Genomic DNA, 21,423 nt, shown 5'->3' on the forward strand with positions numbered 1-21,423 from the left:
TCCTGTCCTGGTCTTGTACTGATCCTGTCCTGGTCTTGTACTGATCCTGTCCTGGTCTTGTACTGATCCTGTCCTGATCTTGTCCTTATCTTGTCTTGATCTTGCCAGTTTACACTTATAAAATCTAATCAAAATCAGTTCACAATGCATCTTTTAATCATCTACACATCAGGACTCATGGTAGAAGCAGGTATAAAAGTGGTTTCTCACAGGCTGATCAGATCAGTTACTTTTTATGATATCTGTGCTGTAGCAACAGTACATCGTTAATGGGAAAAACTCAGAGTGATGCCAAGTGGAAATGTGTTTGCAATCATCTAACAACCTATGTAATTAAATAGTTACAGTTACATTTCTGATTGTGCCGTTATATCCACATTGCAGCACGTTTTCCATCAGTCCAACTGTAGCCCACATGAAACAATGAGAAAGAACTAGCTTTTAATTTGCTTGGTGAAGATAAAGGCAATGTATAAATACTCACATTTTTAAAGAGCACTTTAATTAATTTTACACAGTAGTTTCCCCCCCCCCCCCACACACCTCCTGTCCTCCTCTCTCCTGAGAAACTTAGCTGCACTATTTAACCTCAATTTTTATTTATTTTATATAATAATTTTTTCTTCAGATTTTCAAACAGTACATTTATATTTTCCAACGGGGCTATACATTTGGGTGAGGTTTTTTTCTTGCCCGAGTAGCCTTGTTTCACTACCAAAAATAAAATTTAACTATCTGGTGTTCAGCTAAATAAAAACAATGTCAAATACAGGTTGCCTAGTCAAATAATTAACACCCAATCACATTAACCGTTACTCTCTCACGGGAAACCTTCACTCTTGTACAGACATTTAGAAATGAAACATGACAATTTGAAAAAATAAACCACGGGAGTTTATTTAGCGAGAATAAGGACGACTTTCGAATAGTAAGAAATTGTTGTGAACGTTGTGCAACAGGTAATTCATATCTTTACCTAAGTAGTTCGATGGTTTGTCATTAAAAGAATAACGACAATGTACAAAGCCATAATATGACGTTTGAAATGTCTCTATTCATCTGAGACATTTGTGAGTGTAAATGTGTTGGTTCCACTATTCTGGGCTCCGTTATTTACTTAAATAAGGAACACTCAAAATGTGCACTTAGAAATCATAACAATGTTAATCAAAATACAGCTGTAGACGGAAGTCAAAGACCAAACATACAACTGATGTCTCTCCTGAGTTCTGCCCCGAACAAAAGAAAGATAGCATCTTATATACCCGAAACCTTACGGTGTGATCTCCTATGTCAAACCCTGCATGTGCAGCTAAAAAAACAAGTTATTCTTAACACAAGGTTTCTGAGAACCGGCCTCAGCGATATGCAAATCTACCCTAGTTTGAGAAAAACAGAAGCTGTCTCTCTGTGTCTCGCTATCACACTCAGTCTCTTTTCTCACAGACACGGGGCTGTGGGTTTTGGCAGAGAGCTAGACACAGACAGAGGCCTCAGTATTCAGCCATACAGTGAGCATAAGTGCAACGGCACATAAGCAAATTCATAACAACATAATCAATAGTGGGGTTCTTTAGAAGACCCCCAAAATCAACTTTAACCCTACAAATGTTTACTGTTAATTTCTGATTGTTTATTTCGCTTTTGTTTATCTATTTCACTTGCTTTGGCTATGTTTCCCATGCCAATAAAGCCCTGAATTGAATTGAGAGAGAGAGAGAGAGTGAGTAAATAATTAGCTTTGACTAAATGTGGAAATTAGAATTTACAAAACGAACAAACATTCTAGACGTAATTCAATGAACGCTCTAGCCAGTCACACTGCGTTAAATTCGCACCTTAATAAGAAACAACAGAGAGAGTAAGAGAGAGATAGACAAGAGTTTAAAACCCTTTATTATCAAGCCTCTGAACAGTAGAATCAGTTACTCAATCTATTATTCACTCCAATAGAGATTTAGAAACACCCTACATCTTCAAAGATTTCATAGAAAATGTAGCTAATTACTGATTTACTGAGTGTCAGATCTACAGATTAGCAATGCTGTTTATTGTTTGGCAAACAGCCCCATCAGCTGGACAGGTTTATGATAGTTTATCAAGCGGTATGTGCAACCTAAGAGCAAACTATCCCAATGAAATCTATCCAAAGATGTTAGGGGCAAATCCTAACTTCCACTTTAGCCAAATGTTCACTATGTCTCCTATTGACATCAATGCATGAATAAATGAAAATGTAACTCGGAGTAGAGTTTATGATTCTCACCTAAATACGTATTACAGCACATTACATGCCAGTAGGAAAACAACAGATGAATACCAAGGAACCTATTTTGATTCATTGACTTACAGTACATAGATAATAATTAGTGATGATTAACAATATTCAGTATTTGACATAAAAGTGAAAATATATCATGATGAATCTGAGATTACAACAGTAAAGTCAATAAATATCTCATGATCAAATCAGAAAAGAGCATTATAAAGCTTCACCCTAGTGTGGTGACCTCTACCACAGTTTACACAGCTCTGAAGTATCATGACTGCTGATAAACCCCAAACTCCTTATAGGAGGGGCTGAGTTGAATGTTGTCTGAACTCTATGGAGGAGGGTCATTGTGTCAGAAACACTTGATGAATTTCAACATGCAGTATAAGATTAAAACATTGTTTTATCAAAATATATTTAATTGCTTAAATCTCCAAAAAGCAACGGTGAAGGAATTATATAGCTAAATATCTATTCTTTGAGGGGGGAAAAGCATGGGGATTTCTACCACAATTTATGTCAAAGCATAATCCCAGGATAGAGGGGCTGAGTGGATGTTGTCTTGGCTCTGTGGAGGAGGGTCATTGTATCAGAAGAGACGCTGTAGAAGGACAGAGTACCTGCCTTGTGATTCAGGTACACTCCTACTCTGGAAGACAGAGGGCCTGATACTTTAGTCATAACAGTATTGTGGTGGAAACTATCATCATTGCTAGCGCAGTTTAAACTCCAGGACGTTTCAGTGATGACCCTCTAATGACGTCTTTCTAGGAGACTGCTATATGAACACTCCTCTCAACCACCCAGTAACAGCGTCCAGACTGGACCTGGATGGTCACGATACGGATGGGGTTGTCTTGTATATGTCACCTTTCTGTTCTCCTCAGACAGTTTGTGTGCTGTGTTTGGGTCCAGTGTGAGCTGACAGGAGTCTAGGAGAAGAGCAGAGCAGAGACCAATCAGGGGAGATCGATAGAACAATAAGATAAGTCACATACTGTATCTACCCTGTCTCTGATTATAGCAGAGCAGAGACCAATCAGGGGAGATCGATAGAACAATAAGTTCACTTGGTCCCACTGTATTTGAAGTGTATCTTATGAATGCTTCATATGCACTGCATAAATGGGTCACAAGTCCTCTATAACCGTATTTCATGGTCTATAATAGATTAATATATGTGAGCAAATAAATGTATGGTTATGTCACTAAGTTATACCACATAACGGTTATAGATGATTTGTGAAGAGAACATTTAGCAATTTTATACCTAATTTCAAACAATTCTACTCATTAAACCATGGGGCGGAGAGAACATTTAGCAATTTTATACCTCATTTCATACAATTCTACTCATTAAACCATGGGGCGGAGAGAACATTTAGCAATTTTATACCTCATTTCATACAATTCTACTCATTAAACCATGGGGCGGAGAGAACATTTAGCAATTTTATACCTAATTTCATACAATTCTACTCATTAAACCATGGGGCGGAGAGAACATTTAGCAATTTTATACCTCATTTCATACAATTCTACTCATTAAACCATGGGGCGGAGAGAACATTTAGCAATTTTATACCTCATTTCATACAATTCTACTCATTAAACCATGGGGCGGAGAGAACATTTAGCAATTTTATACCTCATTTCATACAATTCTACTCATTAAACCATGGGGCGGAGAGAAAAATGTTCCGTTTTACAGCTCATTTCCTGCAATTCTACACATTTTGCAATAAGGTGAGACAAATGTTTGCAATTCTTTTATATGATAACTGATGATCAATGTGCCTCATCCCGGTCAGTAATGCTTACTACAAGTTGAGATAGCTGGCTGCTAGACTAACTTACCAATAAATAAATAAAATATCTGATATGGGATAACTGAGTGACTGCTGATGCACAACCACATTTATAAATGGCACCTTCTGTATTCTATTATTCTGAATCTCAACAGTAAATTGAGACCCCGACTGAGTCCCCCCCCCCCCCCCCCCAATAATAACAATAAACCATTTATTTTTATTGGTCTGCGGGCCACCAGTTGCCCATCAATGCCTCAGAACCACTGCAATTTGCATACCGACCCAATAGATCCACGGATGATGCAATCTCCATAGCACTGCACACTGCCCTGTCCCATCTGGATAAGAGGAATACCTATGTAGGAATGCTGTTCATTGACTACAGCTCAGCCTTCAACACCAGGTGCTGTATATAGCCTCGTTACATCTGTTGTATTAGACGCATGTGACAGATACAGTTTGATTTGCAACCGCAGGGCTCTCCAGAGGGTGGTGCGGTCTGCCCAACGCATCACCAGGGGCACACTTCCTGTCCTCCAGGACACCTACAGCACCCGGTGTCACAGGAAGGCCAAGAAGATCATCAAGGACTTCAGACACCCGAACCACGGCCTGTTCACCCCACTAGCATCCAGAAGGCGAGGTCAGTACAGGTGCTTCAAAGCTGGGACCGAGAGAAGGAACAACAGCTTCTATCTCCAGGCCATCAGACTGTTAAATAGTCACCACTAGCCAGCCTCCGCCCAGTACCCTGCCCTGAACTTTAGTCACTGGCACTAACCGGCTAACACCCACTTACTCAACCCTGCACCTTAGAGACCGCTGCCCTAGGTACATAGTCATGGAACACTGGTCACTTCAGTAATGTTTACATACTGTTTTACACCCTTCATATGTATATACTGTACTCTAGACAAGACCTATCCTATATAATAATTGCTGTACGAATACTATTCTATCCTACATATTCTACAAATAAACTACATATTCAATCCATATATTCATGTCCGTATTGTCTATACGTCCCATCATATACATATATATTTATTTATATTGTGCTTTCCGACATTCCTCATCCTAATATTTCTATATTTTTTATTTAAAAATTAAAAACACATATTTGTGTGTATTGTTTTGTGTTGTTAGATATCCCTGCACTGTTGGAGCTTGGAACGTAAGCATTCCTCTACACCTGCAATAAAATCTGTTGAATATGTTTATGTGACTAACACAATTTTATTTTATTTGCAGGGAAGTGAAAGGCTGTCTCTATTCAGGTAAAAATAGAATACTCACCTTGAGAATCTCCTCAGCCTGTTGGAGCTCCTTCAGAACCTTCACTCTGTCCTGGACTCTCTGCTGGAACTGCTGACTCATCCCCAGCTGGCTCTGTGGAGAAACACTCTTCATTGACCAATCAAGCTTTATTGGTAGAAACTCTTCTAATGTCAATGTTTTATGTCAAAATAATATGACACCATTTGGCACAGCCAATAGTATGCTAATATCCTCACAAACATACAAAGTCATATTATCTAGGTTGTTAGTTCAATGATTATTGCTTTACAGTACATGTATCAGAGAGCTCAGACTGAACTTTGGATTCGTAAAATGAGATGATGGGGTTTGATAGCAGCAAATGGTGATACATTTGGAGAATCTTTTTCATGTGAATAACTAACTATGTTCTCTCATATTCAAACAGCCCTCCCATATTATCTTAAATGATTTGTTCATCTCCAACAAGTTGTTCTGGTCATACCTGTTTCTCAGTTCTCTCTGCTGCAGCTGACACTGTATCATGGCCTTTATGTTCATCCATAACACACAGATAACAGATACACTGTTGATCAGTACGACAGTAAACCTCCAGCAGTTTGTCATGATGAGAACGTATCTGCTCCTGTAGTTGGGCGGTGGTCCAGGGATTTCATAGTGAGATTGGAGGTGAGTCTCACAGTAAGACACCAGACACATCAGACAGGACATGAGGGGTTTCTGGTCCCAGTGCAGAAATCACAGGCCACATCTCCAGGTCCAACAACAAAAATGAAACAGGATAAATCTGTGCCCCCTATGGGCATGACTCCTCTGGAGAGAGATGAGACTGATCACTTTTGTTTTCTCAGAAGAGGTTGTGGGAGGGGTTTTGCCAGAGGGCGGGGTTAGAGGGAAAGGGGGAGGAGAGAGCGATAGAGAGAGAAAGACAACCTAGATTTAAACCCTTTTAGAGCCTTTAATATAAACCCCCTAAACAATAGCACCAATTAAATGTATCTATTTTTCACTCTATATAGAGGATTTTAAACACCATACATTTGCAAATATTTGATAAAAAATTAAGCAAGTTACTGAGTGTCGAGTCAAGGGATTAGCAATGCTGTTTATTGTTTGGTGAACAGCACCATCAAGTGGACAGGGGTATCGAGAGCATCACGGCCTGGGACGGCAACCACACCTCCGCTGATCGCAAGGCTCTACAGAGGGTGGTACGCTCAGCCCAACGCACCATCGGGTGCTCACTGTCTGACCTTCAGGACACCTACAACACCAGGTGTCACAGGAAGGCCAAGAAGATCATCGAGAACTTCAGCCACCCGAGCCACGGCCTGTTCTCCTGGCTTCCATCACTCAGATGCAGGCAGTATAGGAGTATCATGGGAAAAAAAAAATCACAGTGATCATATATCTTAAGACTTTTGTTCATAAAAAAAAAAACATAGGTCGCTGTGTGCTTCTTTATCAGTTCATCAGAATTCATTTTCTTTTTGCTGGTCACCACTGAAACACACCAGTAGTCATCTTGTCCAGCCATTGACCTTTCACCTTTGGGCCTTAGGGTCACAGGCTGTTGTCGTGCCCAGGGGTCCAGGGGAGGTGAGAAGGGAAGAGCAGGCCTCTCTCCTGGGCGTGGTGTCTCCAGCGGTCCTCGTCTCCCTTATGGGTCAGGTACTGGCAGCCCATCCTCTGCTCAAACTCCCTCAGGTCACACCACAACTGGAAGTCCTGGGGTGTTAAGGTCATGGTTTTGGTTAAGAATAGGGTTATGGTAAATGGTTAGGAGAAGGGTTGGGATAGGGTTATGGTAAATGGTTAGGAGAAGGGTTGGGATAGGGTTATGGTAAATGGTTAGGAGAAGGGTTGGGATAGGGTTATGGTAAATGGTTAGGAGAAGGGTTGGGATAGGGTTATGGTAAATGGTTAGGAGAAGGGTTGGGATAGGGTTATGGTAAATGGTTAGGAGAAGGGTTGGGATAGGGTTATGGTATGTGTTAGAGTTATGGCTAGGGTCTCTTGGTCCTCCCACCCCTACGGGTGGTCAGCTCCCACTCAGCCCAGTCAAATCCCTTCTCTGTCCTGATACACCAATGGTGGAACAAGCTTCCCCATGACGCTAGGAGAGCAGAGTCCCTGGCATCTTCAGAAAACATCTGAATCCCTACCTCTACACACAGTATCCTAAATACCCCCCAGCCTGTCAGTGATTGTCCATTCATACAGGTTGAGGTCTCTTACCTGCAGCCAGGCGTGTCCCAGGGCCTTCCCCACGCTGAACCTACGTCTCACTGACACCTGGAGAAGGTTGTTGATCAGACTCACCGCTACAGAGACAGAGAGAGACAGAGAGAGAGAGAGAGAGGAGAGAGGCAATGTCAGCCCTGAATGCTGATTCATTGGCCTCTGCTCCCCGCCTTTGACAAAACACTAGCGGAAAACTCTGCTCACCCTCTAGTTAGTTGTTAGACCAGGGTAGACAGTGTGCAGACTTACCCTCTAGTGAGATGTTAGACCAGAGCAGACGGGGGTACATGAAGGTAGCGTTGGTGATCTGCTGACCGATGTCCTCATCCTCGTTGAAGGGGAACGTTCCGCTCAGGCTGACGTACAGGACCACGCCCACAGCCCACATGTCCAGCGAACGGTTGTAACCATGGATACTGATGACCTCGGGCGCCAGGTAGGCCGGCGTGCCCACCACTGAGCGGCGGAAAGACTTCTCGCCGATGATTCGGGCGAAGCCAAAGTCACACAGCTTAACCTGGGAGGAAGGAGGAGAGGAGTCCGCGTAAAGTCTGATGTGGAAGGATTATTAACCAAGTAGAGAGTCTCACAGACAAACTGAGGGAGATTGACAAGTGTACACACACACGGACCTGAGGGAAAGGATCTGGGGAGGTCACCAATACATTCTCCGGTTTCAGGTCACAGTGAGCAATGTGTTTGAAGTGCAGGTAGCGCAGGGCCTCTAGAATCTACACACACACACACAGCAAATTATAACAGACAAGTATTATAAAAGTACTACTTTTCCCCAGAACTACTTCAGTACCGCAGACCGTTGAAGAAATAATCAGTGATCCCTTGCTACGTAACCAGTACCTGTGTAACCAGGAAGCGTGTCGTGCGCTCTGGCAGACGGCCCTTTTCGTTGGACAGAATCATCTCCAGCATGTCTCCATGGAGCTTCTCCATGACAACGAAGACATGCTCCAGGGTCTCAAACATTCCCTCCAGTAGAACTACACCCAGGTGAGACAGATTCTGGACACACACACAATGGATGTTTTATTTATTGAACCTTCATTGAACTAGGCAAATCAGTTACAATGACGGCCTACACCGGCCAAACCCAGATGACACTGGGCCAATTGTGCACCGCCCTATGGGACTCTCAAACACGGCCGGTTGTGAAACAGCCTGGATTCGAACCAGGATGTCTGTAGTGACGCCTCAAGCACTGAGATGCAGTGCCTTAGACCGCTGTGCCACTCGGGAGCCATGTTCATTTCAAATACTCTAACTCCCTGTAATACAAAATTGAATCCAAACACACAGATCCTTCACCTGTAGAATTGCCTGCTCGTTCCTCAACTGTCTCTCCTGTTTGATTGGGAAACGGGTTTTGTCGATGACCTTGATGGCCACTGGGTGACCAGACTGTCTGTGGGTGCCTGGGGACGAGAGTAGACTCTCAGCTAGCCATCTAATACAATGATAATACAGTATATCATCTGAATAGAAGAAACTAAAAGGTTCCTAACAGGTAACAGTATAGAAAGGATCTCTTCTAGTGTAACGTATCGTATCTAGAGTGATGTCAAACCCACCTCCATACACCACTCCAAACTGTCCTGAACCCAGCACCTCATCAGTGAAGATCTGATACACTGAACTGATGTCCTGAAAGACACACACACACACAAACACGAATGTACAGAGCACACAAATACAGTGTTAGTTACTCATCTATCCATTTCAGACAAACACAACGAGTCTTTGAGAGTTCATACACAATATAGATCCATTACCCTCCATCCTACCAACCCCTCCCACTTACCGGTTTCTCTCCACTCTGGGGTCCATGGTCTATAACAGAAAGAGTATTCTTTGATCAAAAGTTATGGAATATGGACATGAACTAAATCTAACATCCCTTAGGATGACAGCTTTACTTCAAAATCATTATGCAAACCATGTGAGAGACCATCCCTTGGCATGTCACAGAGATATGGAGAGTTTGGCCAACAGTGACACAGGATGCCATGGTGGAGAGGCGGGGTGCTCACAGAGGGTTCAGACAGAAACCTCAATGACCAAATTGTCTAAAATACATTACTCGGATGTCACTTATTTGCATGTCTCAGAACAATACGACACCACATAGTTTCTAAACCCAGAGGTGCAACATTGTGATGCTACTGGGAACATCTGCGAAACAGACCAGGCAGAGTTTCAATAGGCCGTGAATCAAGAGGATCAGAAACACAATGTATAGCAGGGATCAATTGTGAGTGTGGGGAGTGTGTGTGGTACAGTCGAGAGAGTGTACCGCACCATGAATTCAACAACGAACAGCAGCGCTAGATAGCTACATACTTCTCCCTCAAAATGATTCACTTCTTTCTTTGTATCCTGACCGCCCCCAGTCCTACCAATATTTAAAGCAAACACATGAAGGGAGAGAAACTGACAAATAATCGTCCAATATTTTCAGAGAGGATCGAACAATGCGCTTCCTCTGTGTATGTATCCAGCTAACTAGCGAACATTGGGCAGAAAGTTGAAGTCAGAGGAACGAACCGGTTTGACGCGACAGTTTACTGGCAAGATACGATTCTACTGTCAGAATGCCAGGTAAATGGGCGAAAATATCGCAAAGACAGGGAAAGAGAACGGGATATAAAGGAATGGACTAAGAGCACCCCAGGAGATGACAGACAGTGTGTAACGTTATTGCAAAAAAAAAATCGAGTCCATCACGCCGATCTTAATTCTCATGCACAAACGGAGAAACACAAGAGAAATGCGGCTCCATTTTCTAATGCAAGAACATTGTCTGACACAGGAACTACATTTGTACGAGAGAATAACACAGTTAAACGATCAGAGTTACAGATGGCTGCACATATTGCATGTCTCTCCAGCATTGCAACTGTGGATCACCTGGGATGTGTTGTTCAAGACATTGCTAATAAAGGAATCAATATCCACAGAACAAAATGCACAGAGCTCATAAATGCATTTATAGGGCCTGAGCTAATAAAGGACATTGGGAATGAGTCTTACTCGTTGATTATTGATGAAAGTCACAAGCAAGAAGCAACTGTGTGGTGATAAGATACCACAGCAATAAACTCTCAAATCATAAGCACATTTGGAGAAATAATCAACATTCAATGACCATTACCATTACCTTGTTCCAGTTTCTTGATGAAAATAAATTGCCCATTGACATCTATGTCTGTTCCTCTACTCTCTGTCTCTCATGTGGTGATGGGGATCACCAGCATGTACCTCCTTCGGCCCCTCACTGGCTGGAACCCTGTTGCTGAGGGTCCCCACCTCTTAACCATTCACTATCAATCACTTGGTTTGATTAACCAATAACAAAGGGAGAAATGCGGAGAAGCAATTTGACCGTATTGAGATGGTCATTGCGGAGAAACCTATTGAATAATTGTGCTAACTTCTCTCTTGCCGCTGAAAAAAAAAATGCCGTAGTTTTCAGTGCTTATTTTACCTCGTAAAAAAAGTGACATACTAACGTTTTCATTTTCATCAACAACTTTATATCGATGGAGTGCATTTGATTTGACGGTCTGTACATGTGCAGGTCGCCGCGAGTCGACCGTTAGACCCGATGACATGTTTATGCACATGAGTTTAGCTGGCCAACGTCGCCATGACATCGCCTACAAGTGTGATTCTGCCCATCTTCATACGGTACTGTCTTTGACTACACTTCTACCACAGTCCAAACATGCTAGCTAACTCTCTGACTCACCCTGTCCCTGTTTTCCCGCCTGCCCGCTGCTCTGGACGGGCATCAGAGCCTGGCGTACTGCGGTCTCCCAGGCCTGCCCGTCCCTGCCCGCCAGCACACAGTATACCAGCGTGCCCGTCACCACCTCGAACGAGTGCGCACTGTTGTCTGGCAACAAGGGGCCAGACAGTTGAGCGGGGCCTCGCACCTGCAGCACGTTAGACAGAGGAAGCTCCTAGAGATGGAGGGAGGGAAGACGGGAAGGAGGAGGGATGAAAATGTAAGGAAAAGAATGAGACATGGGATAATTGTATAGGCAAGTCAGTTAAGATCAAATTCTTATTTACAATGACGGCCTACCCCGGCCTAGCCCAGACGACGCTGGGCCAATGGGACTCCCAATCACGGCCATTTGTGATACAGCCTGGAATCAAACCAGGGTCTGTAGTGACACCTCTAGCACTGAGATGCAGTGCCTTAGACCGCTGCGCCACTCGGGAGCCCAAAATAAGGAACGGTGGAAGACAGAAAAAAAACATTTGTTGATGTTGATATTCTATTTGGCCACTAGAGGTCAGTACTGTCGTGTTGAGGTGACTGACTGGCCTTGGTTTGGTAAACGCTAGATGATTCTCATCTCATGTATCTTTTAAAATGTTTTATTTGACCTTTAACGAGGCAAGTCAGTTAAGAATAAATGATTATTTACAATGACGGCCTACCAAAAGACCTCCTGCAGGGATGGAGGCTTGGATTAAACAAATTCAATTAAAATATAGGATAAAACACACATCACGACAAGAGACAACACTACATAAAGAGAGACCTAAAGACAACAACATAGCATGGCAGCAACACATTAAATCAAATTTTATTTGTCACAAACACATGGTTAGCAGATGTTAATGCGAGTGTAGCGAAATGCTTGTGCTTCTAGTTCCGACAATGCAGTAATAACCAACAAGTAATCTAACTAACAATTTCAAAACTACTGTCTTATACACACAAGTGTAAGGGGATAAAGAATATGTACATAAAGATATATGAATGAGTGATGGTACAGAGCGGCATAGGCAAGATACAGTAGATGGTATCGAGTACAGTATATACATATGAGATGAGTATGTAAACAAAGTGGCATAGTTAAAATGGCTAGTGATACATGTATTACATAAAGATGTAGTAGATGATATAGAGTACAGTATATACGTATACATATGAGATGAATAATGTAGGGTATGTAAACATCATATTAGGTAAATCAGTATGGTAGCAACACAACATGGTAGCAGCACAAAACATGGTACAAAAATGGTTGGGCACAGACAACAGCACAAAGGGCTGCAGTAGATATCTCAGATAGGGGCAGTGTGGTCTGAGGCTAAGCAACAACCAGTGACCTACCTTGTAGTACTTGGTGCTTGTCTCATTCTGATACAGAGTAATATTCTTCCAGTCCAATATCCAGTAATGACGTTTCCTCTGACAAAAACAATAGGAAAGTATGTTATAGGTGTTAAAAAATATATATTATTGAGTGCTGCCTTATGGGGCTCCCAATCACATCCGGTTGTGATACAGCCTGGAATCAAACCAGGGTCTGTAGTGATGCCTCTAGCACTAAGAAGCAGTGCCTTAGACCGCTGCGCAACTCGGGAGCCCTCTTTTGTTTTAGGCAAAGACCCAAAACAGCCACATCAAATTAATATTTGTCTTGATGAAATAACATGGAAAACAACCACTTTCTGTGCAGTTTTCATTTACCATCCTTACAAACCACTTAATGTAAATGTGAGTTACTGTATTGTATATAGGCTGGTCATCTAGGTTAGAACCTGTAGACTTTCCATCACCATGAAGAAAAACAATGACCAATACAGTAACTGAGTACATTGAGACATCAAGTGGTTTGTGATGATGTGGCTCAGCATGGTGCTTACAATGCTCGGGTTGTGGGTTCGATTCCCACGGGGGACCAGAGTGAAAATGTATGCACTCACTGCTGTAAATTGCTCTGGTTAAGAGAGTCTAGTAAAATAAATGAATAGACCATTTTAGTTCACATAGAAATAAGTTACATTTACATATCCATGGATTTTATATTTTGCACTGGGCCTTTACTGGTCCTGTATTAGCAGACCGATGTAGACGTCTTCAGCGCGGGCAAACCAAATGTTCTTCTACATCCCCCCTCCCCAGCTACTGTGTGTGTTCTCACCAGTGTGTCGGTGTTGGTGTGATGCAGTAGCCAGCCCGCTCTCAGGACTCCACTGGCCCTTCTCTTAGTGTGACGAACTGATTGGACCACCCGCATCAGAGGAATATAACTACTGAAACACGGACTGGGAGAGAGGGGGGGGGGGGATGGAGAGATATGGAGGGATAGGGAGGGATGGAGGGAGAGGGAGGAGGGAGAGATAGAGAGGATGGAGGGATAGGGGGTGGTGGAGGGGGAGGGAGGGAGGGAGAGGGAAGGATGGAGAGATAGGGAGGGGGAGGGGGTGGAGGGAGGGATGGAGAGATAGGGAGGGGGAGGGGGTGGAGGGAGGGATGGAGAGATAGGGAGGGGGAGGGGGTGGAGGGAGGGATGGAGAGATAGGGAGGGGAGGGGGTGGAGGGAGGGATGGAGAGATAGGGAGGAGGGGGTGGGCGGATGGAGGGAGAGAGGGAAGGATGAAAGAGGGAGAGAGAACTATTACAACTTCAGTTGACAGACACTGATGTACTATACTCTATCATAAGTAAGTAATCATCAAAACTCAAAGTGGAAACATACTGAAATTTACATCCTATCAAAGCCCAGCATTTTATCCCTCTTACGTGATTGGTGGCTGTTGTCCCACCTCCTTGATCTCAGCGAATGGGTCCTCAGTAGACGGCTCATCGTCATGGTCTTCTATTGATGTCATACTGCATCTCATATCCTCCTCCTCTGTGTCGTCCTTATAGCCCAGACTGGACACGGAGTCTGTGTAACATCTTTACTGCATCAATACTAAACCACAACACTAAACCGCTACACTAAACCGCAATACTAAACCACTACACTAAACCACTACACCGCAATACTAAACCACAACACTAAACCGCAACACTAAACCGCAATACTAAACCGCAACACTAAACCACTGCTAAACCGCAATACTAAACTGTCACTGAATAAGTAAATACAGTACACAGTCAATTACATATGCAGTTTTTCTTTCATCTTGAAAGCATTAGGAATAGTTAACATTGAAGGCCATTATGTTTGTCATTGTCTCGCACCTCCTTCCCCATTGGCGTTCGTCCTCACTCCAGGACAGTCAGCGGGGACCAGGGAGGACTCACAGCGACGATGGCAGTTCAGCTTACAGTCTATATATATATATATATATATATATATATATATATATATATGAATGAGAGAGAGCGAGAGATCAACTTCAGTACATAGACTACTGACACAGCTGTAACACAAGATCTGGAATCTGACCAAGTGATTGACATACCTGCTTCAGAAATGTATGATTAGAAAAAGCATCATACATGTATTTAGTACCCCAGTGACCAACCTCCCAATCTGAACTATGACCTTCAACCCGTGACCTCAGGCCCCTCTCACCGGAGCACTGCAGGCCCTGACGGAACAGGCCCTTAAGGAGGTGGTAGCAGTGTTGGCACACGGTGGGCTTGGTGTAGCTGTGGATGTGGAAGGTGTGTGGCACCCTGGCTCTGCCCGCCACGCCACCCTTTCCCTGGACCACCCCCAGCCACACCGGTTGATCTGCCCACGACGGAGGTCTGGGCCTGGGCTTGAACATACTGATCTGGAAGAGGGAGAGAGGGGGAAATGGAGAGAGGGGGGAGAGGAAGAGGGAGCGAGAGAGAGAATAAATATTTCATGTCAGATTTTAGAATCACACACATAAATGTCACTTAAACAGCGGAATGGATTCGGCCCATAATGACTGGTGCTGACCTCCTCCATACTGCCCCCTGCAGGTGTGGAGAGGGAGTGTGTCCGGGGCCTGGCAGGGGGGAATAAGGACAGGCTGGGGCCACACACACGACGGCGTGCACGGCTACAGTCACTAGGCAACTGCAGCGCACAGCGCTTATGAAAGTCTAACCCGCAACCTACAGAGACGAGAGAGATGTGAGACATAATTAAGACAATCTATTTAGGTAAAATGGTAGATACGACAAAGAATTCAACATGAAATAAATAGTGAAGGTTCTTACTGCGATTAAAGACATGAAGGATCAATTATTACTGTATCTACTTCCTTACCTTCACATTTTAACCCTTGACGTACCAACCCCCACAGCATCTCCCCACAGTGATGACAGAAGGTGGGGGTGCGATATGATTGGACAGCCAGGGAGTGTGGGCGGATCTTTATCCCCGTCACAGTAGCTGATCCTGAGTCAGATCATAAAGAGCAGATATTCCATTACTTTATCTGGACACTTAACGTACTACATTTCAGTACATTCAATGAACTATATGTGGGCCCTGGTCATAAGTAGTGCACTACAGGGAATAGCTTGCCATTTGGGACACAACCCCGGTCTGACCTGAGAGGATGATCTCTATGAGGTCGCCGTCCAGCAGTGCATCCTGGTCCGTGAGTCTGTGGAGGAGGTGTTCCGAGCCTGTCTGGTGTCTGAACAGGAGGACCTTCTCCCCAACACCCACCACACTACAGTCTGGAGCCTGCAGTACACAGAACATGATCAATCAGTTAGCCGATGTATAGATTTATTGACTGATCGATCAATCAAGGCAGAGCAGGAGAGACAGATTATAGAGGAGGTCTGTCTGGTTAGCATCACCGAAAGCATGCAGACAGACGTTGGCGTTGAGGGAGGGGTAGGCCATTATAGAGAGAGACTGGTCATGGAACAATGTCAGCGCTGTCGTTAGGGGCGGCAGGTAGCCTATTGGTTAGAGCGTTGGGCCAGGAACCGAAAGGTTGCTTGATAGAATCCCCGAGCTGACAAGGTAAAAATCTGTCGTTCTGCCCCTGGCAATGGCAGTTAACCCACTGTTCCTAGGCCGTCATTGTAAATAAGAATTTGTTCTTAACTGACTTGCCTGGTTAAATAAAAGGTTAAATTAAAAAAATTAAGAAAATAGATTTTCAATTGAGATGGAAACAAGTGTGAGTGTGTGTTTGTTTGAGTGTTTGTTCCTATAGACAGGAGAAGTGCAATGATCTGAGAGATACAGATTATTCACACAAACCGCATACAAGTTCTCACACAAAGACTACACGGGCCAACTGACCTGCTGCCTGGAAACAGTCAGAAGATCAAAGGATAAGGGGGCTGATTTGAGCGAGACAGGCATGGCGGTGTGTGTGTGTGTGTGTGTGTGTGGAAGGCTGTGGTTGGAAAGTTAGCTGCAGACACAGCTAAACCACACAGCAGCCCCTCTGGCTGATGAAGTAACATGGCCATCTCTCACAGAGGTGAGGTAGAGACAGAGAGGGGGGGGGGGGGGGGGGGGGGATTGGAAAAACATGTAATCAAATCAATGTATAGAAATAACAGTCAAAATTGGAAATAAACATAGACATGTATTTTCCCAAGGGTGCGGAGTGAACCAGGAACAACCTGAACTCAAGTCTATTTATTCATATACAGTTATACATGAATTGGCATAAACACTAGAACAACAGCCCCCCTGGTCTCACTCTTAACGACACAGATATAAAATGCCTCCTGTATGCTGATGGCCTGGTGCTACTGTCCCCCACAAAAGAGGTGTTACACCAACAATTAGATCATCTGCAAACAGTCGTCAGACCTGGGCCCTAACAGTCAATCTCAAAAAGACAAAAATCAATCCAAAATATTCATTTTTACTGGGCTCTACTCATAAACAACACACATCTATACATATTTAGGAATAAGAATCAGCTCCAGAGGGACATTCAACCTTCAAACTGAAAGACAAAGCAAGGTGGGCTTTCTATGGCATTAAAATATCTATTAAATTAAACATACCAATTAGGATCTGGCTCAAAATATTCAACTCAATAATATAACCAAATGCACTATATTCAAGTGAAGTGTGGGGTCCGCTTACATAAGAAGAATTTGACAAATGGGACAAACACCCAATTGAAACTCTGCAAGAGCATCCTCAGAGTACACTGAAAAACTCCAAACAACGCATGCAGAGCACAATCCTCAGATCCTCAAAAAGTTCTACAGCTGCACCATTGAGAGCATCAGGACTGGCTGCATCACAGCCTGGTATGGCAACTGCTCGGCCTCCGACCGCAAGGCGCTACAGAGCGTACTGCTTATGGCACAGTACATCACTGGGGCCAAGCTTCCTGCCATCCAGGATCTCTATACCAGGCGGTTTCAGAAGAAGGCCCTAAAAATGGTCGAAGACTCCAGCCACCCTAGTCATAGACTGTTCTCTCTGCTACCGCACGGCAAGCGGTACTGTAGCACCATGTCTAGGTCCAAGAGGCTTCTAAACAGCTTCTACCCCCAAGCCATAAGACTCCTGAACATCTAATCGAATGGCTAACGAGACTATTTGCATTTGCATTAAGACTTCATTGTTGGTTAAGGGCTCATAAGTAAGCATTTCACTGTAATACCTGTTGTATTTGGCGCATGTGACTAATAAAATTGGATTGAATTTGAATCAGCCCAATTCCTAGTTCTGATTATTATCCTAAAAAGAGACAACAAATGTTATTCACCAGCCAGCTGGTTCTGAGGCCACAAAAAAAATCGAAGTAAACTTTAATGCTATTTGACCACTGCGACTGAAAACCGAGGAAAACACTATGTACAGACTCAGTGAGCACAGCACTGTCCATAGACCGGTCGTCGCAGGCACATCTGGCTGCCCAGAGAGGACAGGATGTGCTCATTCTGCACCCAGGAAGAGATGGAGACAGCTGCATTTTCTGTCAAACTGTGACAGATATTCTGACATAAGAAATACATTATTCTCCAAAAATGATTAAAAAAAACAATATGAAGAATTTGCAAAAAACTTAAATGATGAAGACAAACTTAAATACAAAACTTGGTGAAAAAAACTAAATGCTGTGTTTTAATCAGCCAAATGTGTGGCCTCCTGCCACAACCTGAGGGACAGACAGTGTGAGAGAGTGTGATTATTCTTTATTAATATGTGTTGGAATTGCTGTTAATATGAGTGACATTGGAGTGTGAACCATTTTTAAACCTTGAGGCAATTGAGACATGAATTGTGTATTTACAAAATACGTTTTTTATCCGAGCAGCTAATCGATTGCTGCAGCTGTACATAGCCCATCTGTAAATAGCCCATCCAATCTACCTACCACATCCCCATATTGTTTTTATTTACTTTCTGCTCTTTTGCACACCACTGGGCCTTTTTCTTTGATGTTTTATGAGATTGGAGAACACATTGGGTTGGATCTTAGACCATTCCTCCATACAGAATCTTTCCAGATCCTTGATATATTTTGTCTGTGCTTATGGACTCCCCTCTTTAATTCAAACTAAAGGTTTTCAATGGCGCTGAAATCCAGAGACTGAGATGGTCATTGCAAAATGTTGGTTTTGTGGTCAATGAAACATTTCTTGGTGGATTCGGATGCATGCTTGGGGTCATTGTCTTGTTGTAAGATTCATTTGTGGCCAAGTTTCTGCCTCCTGCCAGCAGCAACCAGGTTTTTGGCTAAAATGTTCTGGTACTTGGTAGAGTTCATGATGACGTTGACCTTAACAAGGGCGCTAGGACCAGTGGAATCAAAACAACTTCATAACATCAAATATCCACCACTATATTTTACAGTAGATATGAGGTTATTTTCTGCACATTCAATCAATCTTTCAATGCCAAACCCACTGCTGGTGTGGGTGGACAAAGACCTCTATTTCTGTCTCATATCACCATAGCGCCGGTTCCAGGGCAGTTTAGCAAGCTCCAGGAGTTTACATTTGTTGATCACGCTAAATAAAGTCCTTTTTACTGGCCACGCCCCTGAAGAGCCTATTGCCATGGAGCTGGCATCTAATTGTAGATTAAGAGACTTGGTGACCCCAAGATGAGACCCAGTTCTGTATTTCTCCAACGGCCCTTGGACTTTTCCTTGCTTCCAGAACCATCTTCCTCACTGTGCGTGGGGACAAGATACACAGGCAAGTTTACCACTGTTCAAGTGGTTTTAAACGTCTTAATTGCCGCCTTAATAGTTGAAAGTGATATATATTTTTAGCAAATTTGTTTTGCCCATTGCCTGATTTATGAGGGTCACTAACCATTTTTCTCTCTTCGTTTGTGAGCTTTTTGCCTTCCCCCCAGTGTTGGAAAAAGCACCCATTTGTCACACTTAAAAGTAAAAGTAATTATAACTTAATAGAAATAGAAATAGAAAATGACTCAAGTAAATGTGAAAGTCACCCAGTAAAATACTACTTGAGTAAAAGTCTCAAAATATTTGGTTTTAAATGTACTTAACTATCAAAAGTAAATGTAATTGCTCAAATATAGGTAAGTATCAAAAGTAAAAGAAAAATGTATAAAACATTTCTTACATTAAGCAAACCAGACGGCACAATTAAAAACAATGTTTATTGCCGGATAGCGAGGGGCACACTCCAACACTCAGACATCATTTACAAAAGAAGCCTGTGTGTTTAGTGAGTCTCCCAGATCAGAGGCAGTAGGGATGGCCAGGGGTGTTCTCTGTTTAGTGAGTCTCCCAGATCAGAGGCAGTAGGGATGGCCAGGGGTGTTCTCTGTTTAGTGAGTCTCCCAGATCAGAGGCAGTAGGGATGGCCAGGGGTGTTCTCTGTTTAGTGAGTCTCCCAGATCAGAGGCAGTAGGGATGGCCAGTGATGTTCTCTTGATAAGTGTGTGAATAGGACTTTTGGGTGTCAGGTAAAATGTATGTAGTAGAAAGTACATTATTTTCTTTAGGAATGTAATGGAGTAAAAGTAAAAGTTGGCAAATATAAATAGTAAAGTAAAGTACAGATACCCCAAAAAACTACTTAAGTACTTTACACCACTGCTTTCCCCGTGGTGATGAATGACAAATGGATTTGACATGTGTGTTAACTAATTTTTCTATACCCCAGTGGCACAGGAAACCATGGAAGGCCACAATACAGTTTCTTAAAAAAGTAAAATGTTAATGCAGATTCAATTGTTTGATTTCATCTCTAGGAATCTTTAGTAGTAGCAATAACCTTTATACCTTGCATTTTGGAGAAAAAAAATGGTTACAAAATCTACTTTTCTATTTTAGCTTAAAATAATACAATTCTCTCATTTATTTTAAGCATACATTATAGCTCAGTATTTGTATTATTTATTTGATGGTATTTTGTTCTCATCTTTATCAGGGGTGACAGTACTTTGCGAGGTGATTGCATGTAGGTCTATGGGTTCACCTTGCGTTCTATGATCTCTGCAGCCAGTCTCTTGGCATGGCAGTAGCTGAGCTGCCCCCCAGACACCCGAACCACCTCCCTGAAGAGGCCTAGCTGGAACTGGACCAGAGCAGTGCCGAGAGGAGCCTGGAGGGGCCCGGGGGCAGCGGTGTGGGGGGGTCGACCAGGGCTGGACTGGGTCATCGACATGCTGGAGAGAGAACCTACAGGTGCAGACACAGAGGGACATGGCAGAAAAGCAATAAACAATATGATTGATTGGTTTGTTAATGCATCAGACTACTGATTATTGTATATAGCACTGTTTAAATGAAAACAACTGAGGGCATGAATCTACTACACATACAACTGCATGTAGTAGCTTCAAGTGAAGACGTTTTGCTGGCACTTTAAGCTACGGAGAACATGCATCATTTCTTCAGCTTCCATTAACCTACAGTACATTAGTGATCATTGGTTTCCAAGAGTGAAACAAAAGCTTACTTGATATTCCAGAGTCCATATGGTCCAGCTTACACCTTCCAGGCCTGATCTCCTCTCCTTCAACAGACACCTTAACATCCACTCTTAAAAGAACAGCTACTGTTGTGAACCTTTTCTTCACACTGGTGGGTTTGGTTTCCTCCTGTGAAGCTGTAGGTTTATAACAGTGACAGGAAGCCACTGAGAAA

The 21,423-nt window shown here is 43.1% G+C and overlaps 1 protein-coding gene across 2 annotated transcripts; it reads right to left on the reverse strand.

The window, feature by feature from the left end:
• Positions 1-1,878: 1,878 nt before the first annotated feature.
• On the reverse strand, positions 1,879-21,369 carry LOC115137931 (serine/threonine-protein kinase D3-like). Of its 2 annotated transcripts, XM_065025358.1 has the most exons (22): positions 21,236-21,369; positions 20,753-20,955; positions 15,908-16,046; positions 15,621-15,752; positions 15,309-15,466; positions 14,952-15,156; positions 14,615-14,704; positions 14,168-14,315; positions 13,566-13,689; positions 12,752-12,829; positions 11,369-11,582; positions 9,422-9,450; positions 9,192-9,264; positions 8,929-9,035; positions 8,464-8,625; positions 8,238-8,336; positions 7,855-8,122; positions 7,600-7,685; positions 5,846-7,089; positions 5,380-5,472; positions 4,366-4,747; positions 1,879-3,204 (listed from the first exon to the last, which is right to left on the reverse strand). In XM_065025358.1, exons 1-19 carry the CDS (start codon positions 21,252-21,254, stop codon positions 6,925-6,927), a joined length of 2,499 nt encoding a protein of 832 aa, XP_064881430.1. In that variant the 5' UTR covers positions 21,255-21,369; the 3' UTR covers positions 1,879-3,204; positions 4,366-4,747; positions 5,380-5,472; positions 5,846-6,924. The 2 variants fall into 2 exon arrangements, with proteins under 2 accessions (XP_064881430.1, XP_029530097.1); XM_029674237.2 differs by lacking the exon at positions 4,366-4,747.
• Between the last annotated feature and the right edge of the window lie 54 nt (positions 21,370-21,423).

Source organism: Oncorhynchus nerka, linkage group LG12 (assembly GCF_034236695.1).
Source record: "Oncorhynchus nerka isolate Pitt River linkage group LG12, Oner_Uvic_2.0, whole genome shotgun sequence".
Classification (NCBI taxonomy): Eukaryota; Metazoa; Chordata; class Actinopteri; order Salmoniformes; family Salmonidae; genus Oncorhynchus; species Oncorhynchus nerka.